The 11,016-nt window shown below is 33.7% G+C and overlaps 1 protein-coding gene across 5 annotated transcripts; it reads right to left on the bottom strand.

Annotated features, from left to right (window-relative positions):
* LOC132799156 (IN2-2 protein-like) lies at positions 1-3,848 on the bottom strand. Of its 5 annotated transcripts, XR_007242120.2 has the most exons (5): positions 3,341-3,835; positions 3,002-3,202; positions 1,282-1,454; positions 855-1,199; positions 1-717 (listed from the first exon to the last, which is right to left on the bottom strand). XR_007242120.2 is itself a non-coding variant. In XM_048477655.2 (4 exons), the coding sequence occupies exons 1-4, from the start codon at positions 3,551-3,553 to the stop codon at positions 323-325; spliced, it is 600 nt and encodes a 199-aa protein (XP_048333612.2). In that variant the 5' UTR covers positions 3,554-3,842; the 3' UTR covers positions 1-322. The 5 variants fall into 5 exon arrangements, 4 of the variants coding, with proteins under 4 accessions (XP_048333612.2, XP_048333613.2, XP_048333611.2 ...); XM_048477655.2 differs by lacking the exon at positions 855-1,199 and having other exon boundaries at positions 1-335; positions 3,341-3,842; XM_048477656.2 differs by lacking the exon at positions 855-1,199 and having other exon boundaries at positions 1-335; positions 1,264-1,454; positions 3,341-3,841.
* Positions 3,849-11,016: the final 7,168 nt, after the last annotated feature.

Below are 11,016 nucleotides of genomic sequence, written 5' to 3'. Positions count from 1 at the left end.
TTAGCTCTGTTAAACCATACTATTGTACAGTACGAACATGTTGCCATAGGTACAATACTAAGAACGCTAAATGCTGAAAGTATTGTCCTAACATTTTACCTAAATTTTAACATTCCAGTAAAAGAACCTAAGCTACTTGAACTCCTAAAGATTTAGGTACGATTACATAAAGCTGAATAGATTGTTGAAAGCTTTGCTGCTACTCTACATTACAAGCTGGCATATCGCCTTCAGAACCATGCCTTAAATTTATATATTAGTGGTTTTAAAACAGATCCAGTCTTTATTAACTTAGACTGTGGCTCTGAAGAAGGCGTATCTATCATCCAGTTTCCCTGAAAAATATCAACAGAAGAAATGCAAAAGATAATCCCATTTAAATGATTACGAACTACGAGAAGCTCCAGCTACAAGCTCTCCAAGCTAAGCCTCTAGTCTCCATGGACCTAACTTTCAGAAGAAAGGAAGACAATTCTATCGAAGCCACTTTCTCGCAGCCTGAGACATCCACAACTCCAAAAGGAACATTCCAAACCATGATGATCTCAATTTATAATACAGACTATTAGGCTAATTCACCCATAGACCAGATTCCCATTCACCAATTCAAACTTGATGGAAAGGCAATCTACATCAATCACATAGATGGACACTTCATCTGGGATTGTGATCCCTCTATGTGTGAACCAGGTTATGACTGTTACATGGATTATTTGTCTAATAAAGATGAATTCACCCATCATTGTTGGAGAAAAAAAGAAATAAGTTGCAAGTCATTGTCAAAAAGGCAAGCGAGATGATGGAAAATGATCAGGACAAAGGCAAAAGAAAAGCCTGCATAGGTTTGCACAAACCTTCAAAACCTCTTGAAGATTACTCAGCTGAGGAGCTTCTAGATTGGCTTAAGAATCCCAGCTTTAAAGTATAGTTCTTCAAGGCAATAAGCTATTTTACAATTGAATCCTCAAGCAGACCCTTGCTTGCTTATAAAAAAGGATTGAGGATTATTTGGAAAGAAGAAAAGAAAAAGGAGCAAGCCAAAGACTATATGATGTTCTCTCTTACATATTTAGAGGAGTTCCTCACTCTTGAAAGGCATAGTCACTCAACATACAAAGCATGGATGAGACCGTTTGGGTCCAGATGACAGGAACCCTCTACCTAAGGGACTGTATGCTACAATGCCAATGCCAAGTTCCCTAACAAAGTATAGAAATAAAGCATTAGGACATGAGTAGCTACTTTATGAATAAAATTACTTACTTTTCTACTAAGCCTCACCTGCAGCTAGGAATTATGTCTTCCTCCACATCTCTCGACCACAAGGACCACTCCAACTGCACGGCTGTTATTGGATGAATAGCATGAGCTCTTCTTATTGTTGCAGCAGAGGCCTCAGATAGACCAATGTATTTTATTTTACCCTCTTCAACCAGTTTCTTTAGCACCCCCACCTTGTTAAACAGAATGTGAATAATATTAGGAAAATTCCCAACAACGTGCTTTATTTCTCAAAATATCTGAAAATTTGAGGCACACTCAAATTCCAAAACATTAACAGCTAATAAAAAAAGTCATATAGCAGCAAACGAGTGATCCTGCATAACTGCTCTAAATATACACTTGGATTGAAAGTTGCTTCTTAAAAGTTGGACAAAAACAATGCAAGGGCTCAAGGAGTTGATCATCTTTTCTAGTAACTTAAAAACAAAGTTTTTAAGAATTGGACCAAAGTAAATACTCGACAAACTAATGAAAGAAAAGTATCCTTTTTCTAAGTTTCCAAAGGTTATGAAAACAAAACATGATCCTAACATTGTCTTATGGAATTATTAAGATTTATCAATACATATATGAGACGATTTCTTCTCTTTCTCTGTCTCTCTGTTTCTGTGGTTGAGTGTCTTAGAAAAGTAACTCGCTTATTACTACTAAACTAAATATGTATTGTCTGGACATCAATCTTCATTAACCACACAGTCCTAGGCTTAGATTAACATTTTTTTCAGAAACAGAGCTAAAATACGAGTAGGTCATATAAAGGAAAAACTGAAAATGTATACTATGGTAATTTATTAATTACCCAACAATACATTTCTTCTATGTGTGTAAACAAGGAGATGATGATGTGAGAGAGAGAGAGAGAGAGAGAGAGAGAGAGAGGAAACTCCAACAAGATACTACTAATTGGAAAGCTTTGATCGGTTTGTTCTTCAAATTATTCTCTCATTTGGTTCAACTAGGATAAACAGGCTCATGATTGAAGATTAGGATGTAGGAGGAGTAGGAATATCAAATGAATAGCAAGGCAAAGCAGTAAACTATGGTAATTGAAACTAGATAAATCGAAATAATGAGACTGAGCAAAAAATAATTCTACAAACATACTGTGTAATTCCAACCAAGCAGTAAGCTATGAATTTGCCCTGATAAAAACAAGTGCACAAATTAGATCAAGCCCATAGAATTTGGTTCCAGTACATTATTCCAAAACACACTTTTATTTTAGTGGTAAGCTATTCTTGACAAGATTGCTACCAGAGGATGACAATTGCAACAGAGCTATAGCTGCAGCTTTTTACCATACATTGCTGTATTTGAAAGAGAAATTCTTATATTTTGAATGTTTATATGCAAATTATTCATGGAAAATACAACAACATGTATCCTAAATATGAAAACCATGTTTATAAATATATTACCAAAATACAACATGTATATACATATAGCACCTACAGGTTAGAAATTCAAATTAAGTACAAAATGGAATAGAAATTCAAGCATTTCAATCCCTATCTGATAATCTAATTACATATACACTCTCCATAACAATGCAAATACCAAACGCAAATTCATCAATCATAACAAGGTTAAACATTTATATATACATATATAGTTGGAAATTTGATAAAAACCCCATTTAAGAAGTTGATGATCAAAAGAAACAGAAAAGGGAAATCATGAAATTTGATCAAAAGGAAAGAGGAGAAAATGAGCAGACCGTGACTTCAATCGGGACCCTGGTGTCGATCCGATGCTGGTAATAGAGATCGATGCTATCAACACCAAGCCTCTTCAAACTGCCCTCACAAGCTGCTCTCACATACTGAGGATCGCCGTGAATCTCATTCTTTCCGTCAGAAAACCTGATACCAAATTTAGTAGCAAGCTCTACTTTTTCCCTCACTCCATCTTTCAGTGCCTGCCAATTTCAATTCACCAAATCAAAATCCAAAACTAACCCAAAATTTAAATAATAATAATAATAATCTGATACTGAAGTGGATGTATATATATATATATATGTATGTATATATATAAAATCTGAAACCCCATTGACCTTTCCAAGAAGGATTTCGTTGGTGAAAGGACCATAGATGTCGGAGGTATCGAGGAAAGTGACTCCGGAGTTGATGGCGTGGTGGGTGAGAGATATCATATCGGATTCAGGCTTTGGAGGGCCATAGAAAGCCGACATGCCCATGCAGCCAAGTCCTTGAGCCGATATCTCTATACCTTGTGAACCGAGCTTGATTCTTCTCACTTGCGCCATTTTCTTACTTACAATTTTTCTTCTACCTTTTTTTTTTTTTTTTCCTCTCTCTCTTTTGCCTATAATAATCTGTCAGGATTTTCAGAAACTGATTGACAGTAGTGGTACATACACTTTCACACACACACACACACACACACACATAGATGGATGGGAGGAACTAAGGATAAAAGCTGAGACTGAAGAAGAGTTGTCAGTGGAAAGGGGTCAAAAAGACAGAAAATGGACATTTGGAGTTTGTGTTTTTGAGAGTGCAAGAGCCCACGTTTGTGGGTTTAGGATAGTAGAGAATTCTTCCGTCACCCGCTGTCAACCAACCCAATAATAATCACCGCGCCCATTAACTACCTGTCAATCGAGCGAAGGTCCATAATTAGTGCCCAACAAGTCTAAATTATGCGGTCTCAAGTGTAACGTATGTGCCTTTTAGCAGGAGACAAAAAAAGTATAACGTATGTGCAAAATAAATTATATAGGTAAGCCCAAAAACAAAGAGTAAGTGTTGCATCACATCCGTAATTCAACATTCTATAGTGATTCTTCGGGAAAAATAATAATAATAATAATAACAATTCTATAGTAATGTCTATAGTGATGTAAGGAAAAAAAAAAAATTTACAAAGTCAACCCCAATGGAATAGTCAGGCTAACATGTCGTATTGAATGATGTTCATATTATATTATGTCGTATTCATAGAAAATTTAGTTAACTCAAACAAAATTTATTAAGTTTTCGTGTGAAAATAAATAAATTCGAATCTATTCGATAAATTATCGTGTAATTCGCTATCCGATCCATTAATCTATTAAAAAAATATAAATTTTAAATTTTAAATTTAACGTAACTTTTAAATAATAAAATAATATTTTTTTAAAAAAAATTACAAAGATTCTTGTTTAGAGTTTTTAAAAATTAAACTAAAAATGAACAAAATTAATAGTTTAACAATTAATTGAGTAATTTTAATATTATAAAATTTGTGTGATTACAAAAATATTTTTTTTAATGGATTTATCAAGTATTGTCATATTTAATCTGTCAAAATCCATTAATTTATTTGATCTTATTGGATGACACCGATACGAATCCGATATGATATTGTTAACTCAAATCCATAAATTATAATGTGAATTCATATCGTATTATCGTATCGTATAAAATTTTACTAGGCTTACATAAACTACAGTATTTTTTTTTTTTTTTTAATAATGATCCAAGTGGATGAAGCCAGCTACATAACTTGAAAAACTTGCTTTTTTATCAATATATATATATATATATATATATATATATATATATATATATATGTGGATTCTTTAAAATAATTATCAGTTAGGTAAGTGCCACCTAAGAATAAAGTAAGCGAGGCAATTGTTTAGCACTACACTAAAATAAAAGCCCCCAAAAATGATTTAATATATGTATTTTTTAATTTTTTTATTTTATGAAATATAGTAATTTTATTTTTTTGGAAATATAGAGGCTCTATTTAAAAATTTATTGATTTTTCTAAACTTCTATATTAGAATCAATCAAACATTTATATTTATTAATTTTTTCAATCATTAATTAATTTTTCTTTTGATAAATAACTAAGCTAATTAAATTGGTATTATTATCGCACATTCAATTTATATTCAGCACTCCTACATTAATTCGTTTTTGATAAACATGTGATAACAACATAATATATAAACTGAATATTTATCATTTTTTTAAAAAAATTATTTAGGAGCTTTTCAATTCTTACTCTTAGGCCCGAGCTAGGTGTATGGGACAGGAAATATTTCCCAAATGGATGTTTGTTCCTATTAAATATAAAATCATATAATTTTTTATAAGAATATAATTAACTATATATTTTTTAAATATGATAATTAATTGTAATTTTTCAACTATATAATTAATCTAAAATTTTTAGTTATTTTTGTCGTATTTTTTTCTTAATAAATATAAACTTATATGCATATATTTTTACTAGGCATGATAGAATATAATATATTTTTTCTTAACTACAATTAATTATAAAAAAAATTGAATTAATTATAACCATTGAATTAATTTCAATTATCGAGCCCTGAGAAGGGGAATTTGGCCCTTTACCCTCCTTGGCAGAGCATTAACGAAATATACCCCTCCTCTTTCTATTTTTTTTTTTTTTACCCTCTAATATCAATTATAACCTTAAAATAATTTCAAAAGACATCCATATTCTTTTACATTAATTTCCAATCTATTTCCACGAAAAACTTTTACTTCACCCCATCCCACATCATATCCCACACCATAAAAAACATTTTTAACTTTTCAACTAAAAAAATAAAAATTCATTTTTTTTTTTTTAATCCACTTATAAGCATCATCAGGTAATTTGTTTTTTTTTTTTTTGTTTATTGCCGTGTGTGATGTATATATATTGTGGATTTCATATATACATCAAACACTTGGAATTTTAAGAATATATAACATTTTTTTAGTACAATGTGATATGTTTAGGAATGTGAATCGCTTTATTAATGTTTAAAACCGGTTAAAAATTTGAAATTTATGTTAGATTAAGGTTTTTATATGGAAGTTATTAAAATCTAAGTTTTAGGATAGATTAACACTGGATATCAGTAGGAAATGAAGAGACGAAAAAAAGGGGACCGGTTTGGCCTGAAACGGTGGCCGGAGATGGGAGAAAATTCCGGGTCGGAATTCGGGTACGAGACCCGATTCGGGCGGGTTCGGGTCGACCGACTGGAGGTTGAAGGAGAATCGAACGACGTGTCGTCTGTTATTAACGACATGTTGTACGGTCGGCCAACCCATACGACACGTCGTCCTATTAAGACGACATGTCGTTAATTAGAAATAACGTGTCATTTTTGTGCGTGTGTAACGGACCACTTGCCGTTTTGCTGACGTAATCGATGATGTCAGCCTTTTTTTTTTTTTTAATTTTTTAAAGAGTTTTGGGGTTCAAAAGGAGAAAAAAATATGGAATTGATTAAGGTTTATAGTTTGGCACAAGCTTAAAAATTAAAACTGATATAAATTAATTTTGGAAGTGATAAAAAAATGTGGAATTGATTGGATAAATAAATGTGTTTGATCAAATTTTATGTTATTTTAAGTTGTTTATGTGTAGTTATATATATATATATACATATATATACACTTTAAATGTAGATGTAAATGAGCAGCATTGACAATTTAAATTGAAATGGTTATTTTGTATTGTTTAGAATTATATAAATTATGTATTCGTATTTAGGATTATGGTTATTTATATATGCATGCATAGTTGACTATGTGGCTAAAGGTAGTTAAAAAGTTATTAATGTTGTCAAGTTACATTTATAGGTTGTATTTTATAATGGCACTAAAAAGGAATTTGCAATCTCAATCGAAGAAGGGAGTTAAGAAGATGCAAACTAAGAGACGTGGTGGCAGCATATCAGCACCCAACTTTAAGCGTCGACGAACTACTAGGCAGCAATCCAAAGCTGAGAAAGAAACCACCAAACTTCCAGGGCACATTCCACTCTCATCTTCCCCATTTGAGATGGTAAGTTTTATATTCATTTATGTAGTTTGGTGCGGTAAGTGATAATACATCTGTCGGTATTTATTTATGAATGTGAATACTTGAGAAAAACTTCACCCGATGGCCATCGGTAATTGCCGATAGGCCATCAGAATTTTTTTTAGTTCATTGTAGGTTGATTACCGATGGTTTCATCGATAATTACCACTAGTGTAAAAATGTGAACCCATATGTCTTAACATTTGGTTGAAAATTATTATTATCAAGGTAGGGTGGAAAAATAGGGTATGATTAAATGGTTGACTTTTGTTCCATTTATGTAATTCATTTTGCAGGCCAACGACGCTCCAAAGGAACGGATCTTTCAGAATGCCGATATATTTAAAGTTAGCTCACATTCATTCGGGAATCCAATAGAAGCGAATGAAATAATTACAAGTGTCCTCACAAGTAAGCAACTGGAAAAGTATAGACAAACATGTTTTGGACACTTACTTAACATGAAGAACCTCAAGTTCTCTGGTCATCTAGTGCATCACCTGTTTTGCAGACGAATTGTGTCCAATGATCCAGAAGTACTGGAGTTTAACTTCGGCGGATTTGGAGTGTGGTTTACGAAGTGGGAATTTGCACTAATTAGTGGCTTGAAGTTTTGTAGGTACCCTTCCATATATGATATGCTAAATCCAAAAGGTAATGAGCTGCGCACGAGGTTGCTAGAAGACATGATTGACTTGAAACCGCCTGAACTGGCTCGAATATTCAAGGGTACACATTATGTGGATGATTGGGATGCCATAAGAATTACATTACTATATTTCTTAGTTCATGGTATACTCGGAATGGATCTGAGCGTTCAAATAAATAGGAAATTCGTTGATTTGGTTACTGATATGGAGGTATTTAATTCCTACCCTTGGGGCTTTTTGAGCTACAAGGAGACGATTGACTCATTGCACAATGCATTCCACCATAAAGGACATGCAGTAAAGAATAAATCACAGTCGTATGATCTAAAAGGTTTTCTATTGGCGTTTCAGGTATGGTAATATATTTAATACATGTAGTGTTTACTTAAAAATTATATTTAATAACCTATAATTTATATTTTGTAGGTGTGGGGGTTTGAAGCAATCCCTAATTTCGGTAACCATTTTGGCGAGCGGCAGGAAACCTGTTGTCCGAGGATCCTTGGATGGTATGCTACAAGTCAACCATTTTGCTGTCCATTATTGGTTCACCTCAAATAGCAAGGTGAGGCAAATTTATTTAGACTACATGGTACGACTACATTCAAGTTACATTACTAATGTCCAGTTTCCAAATTTACTTTTTTTTTCTTTTTTTATTTCATGTAGTATGTTGCGCATTGGAGGTTAGACGCTACCGATGAGGAGAAGACTATGGATTACTGGTGAACAATAGCAGTGAACATACATAAAGTTTGCTATACGACACCACCACTTGTAGCACCGATAGCCATCATTGGTGCTAAAGATGCATCCAAAGATGAGGAGCATTCTAGTGCCCCTCCAGATGCTAATTTCAATTGTTACTTGCATGCAAATTTGCATTTCATATGTTGTACTAATATATATTGACTTATGTTTTGGATATTGATATTGATTAACTTGCTTGCTTGGAGGCAAAATTTGATGAATTAAAGAAATTTGTGGATGATTGTCATCACGAAGTGAAGCAAGAGATGGCATCGTTAAGGAAGATGCTTAGTTCTGTTATTGACCAACTGAAGCATCAGGTATCATTTATACAACATAGTATACTTTAGCGTTTCAGCATTATTAAATTATATATTGTAATTCAATAATTACTTGTTGTTAGTTTTTAGGAACTGCAAAATAACCACTGTGTTTTGCAGGCTGAACATCATATGCACACCCATTCACCATCATCTTCGGTACGACCATCATCCCCTCTGGCACCGTCATTTGGAAAGCAAGCTGAAGAATTTTATGCACCCATAGACGGTTCCAATGGTCGGAAGGAGGATGAGGATTGTACAAAACCGTTCGAGCCTATCATACCTGGAGGAGCCTATGTGGAGGATTCCTGGGCTTTGGTGCCATATCGGCCTTTGGATTTGGGGTGGGATATCAGTGCTTCAACTGACAGTCCATATCATGACCAATTAGCTGAGAGTGAGGTGGAGGCTTAGACGCATAAAGTTGGTGATAAAAGCAGATTCGGTAGAGTTTACCACCAGTCACATCATGTCATCTCTCCTTACACTGACCCATGTAAGAAGAAGGTCAAATTTAATCTTAATCGACATATTGATGCATCGAAGGAGAGGGCGTTCGATGAGTGGTATAGGGTGGCACCGAATGAAGCGACCGTGTGTACATCTTATATGACGGTGGGGAAGAAATTTTTGCTGAGTTACTTACCCCTGCAGGATGGTTGAGTTTCGATGTAAGTTATATACTTTACTTCCATGTAAATTCATTGTGTTCGTACATTTGGAATGATGTTTTATTTATCACCCCACACTTGTTTTTTTTTTTTTTTTTCCTTTAATGTTTTTTGCAGCATATTGACACTATTTTGTATTTCATACGAAAATGGCGGTTTGAGAATGAGAAGATGTTCACCCACAACTGTGCCATATTAGACATGTTATTTTGGGTAAGAAGATGGGATGTTACTGCGTTGCTTAATGTTATATTGATGACATTTTATATTGTATCTATTTAATTATTTGGCAGTCATCCATCAAAGGCCGTTATCCCATATGGGAGGCATCTCGAAGCACATATTCATGTGATTCGACATGTGGGAAGTCACCCAAACTTAGCGTGCATTGGTAGAGATGTGATTATGTAAGTCTATACATATATTTAAAAAAATTCTGACTAAGTTTCCCAATTTGTGGATAATGACGTTACGTTCTAATTTTCAAGTGTACATCCCTGTCAACAATGGAGGCGCCCATTGGTTGGCAGCATGTGTGGACTTGAAGGCTCGACATATTGATTTATACGAACCAAATATGGGAAATAAATATGTCCAGAATAAAGAGTTGGACAATGCGAAATGCCTTAAGCATATGCTGCCTTACCTATTGAGGGATGAGGGATATTACGAGAAAAATCCAAAAGTGCTTCCCACTTTAGAGCCATTCACGATGACCATGATCAAAGATGCACCCTGCCAAGATAATGGGTATGAATGTGTTGTCATTTCCAACCACTTCTATTGCTGCTGTTTAATTGTGCTTACGTGTGGAAATTCACGTGGTTGGTTTTCATTAATGCTATTCTGCAGGGGTGATTGTGGCGTCTTCGCTTTGAAATTTATTGAATACAAGAGCAGTGAGGAGAACCTTTTATTTGGCCCGGAAGACATTAACTTGTTTAGAAAAAAATATGCTGTTGACTTGTACTTTAATAAATTTTCAATGTAGATCGTATGTTTAATATTATGACATCCTATATTAATGGTATCCTAATATGCAGAATCTAGCTTTAGTAATGATAACCGTTGACAAAACAAGAGAAAAGAAGACTCTTGGTAGTGATAAAAATTCAAACAAAGATGATTATCGATACGCTTTCGGTAACATCATGCAAAATATACATTCATCATTGATCCTAAACAGAAAAAACCCCAAAAGTTTGGAAAAAGTTCTCAAATTGGCAAAAAAATTTGATTACCATAGGTTTCATCGGTAATTACCGAAACCCTGTGGTAATCGCATTTTATCAATTTTTTGGCCACCAAAAGTCCCCTAATGAGTGTCAAATGCAACAACATGCAAAATATATGTTCTTCAATGATTCTAAGGAGAAAAAATCCCAAACATTAAGAAAAAGTTCTCAAATTGGCAAAAAATACTTGATTACCATAGGATCTTCAGTAATTACGGATGAAACCTACGGTAATCCATTTAAACTGGCTAGAAAATTTACC

The sequence above is a fragment of the Ziziphus jujuba genome, chromosome 3 (assembly GCF_031755915.1).
Source record: "Ziziphus jujuba cultivar Dongzao chromosome 3, ASM3175591v1".
Taxonomy (NCBI): Eukaryota; Viridiplantae; Streptophyta; class Magnoliopsida; order Rosales; family Rhamnaceae; genus Ziziphus; species Ziziphus jujuba.
The sequence above is the reverse complement of the archived record's forward strand: the minus strand, read 5'-3'. Positions and strand labels throughout refer to the sequence as shown.

Coding starts and splice junctions, on each gene's coding strand:
- LOC132799156 (XM_048477654.2), bottom strand. CDS start 3,553: ATGGCGCAAGTGAGAAGAATCAAGCTCGGTTCACAAGGTATAGAGATA. Junction 3,203..3,340: donor ACGAAATCCTTCTTGGAAAG/GTCAATGGGGTT, acceptor TGAAATTGGCAG/GCACTGAAAGATGGAGTGAG. Junction 1,200..1,281: donor GACATAATTCCTAGCTGCAG/GTGAGGCTTAGT, acceptor ATACTTTGTTAG/GGAACTTGGCATTGGCATTG.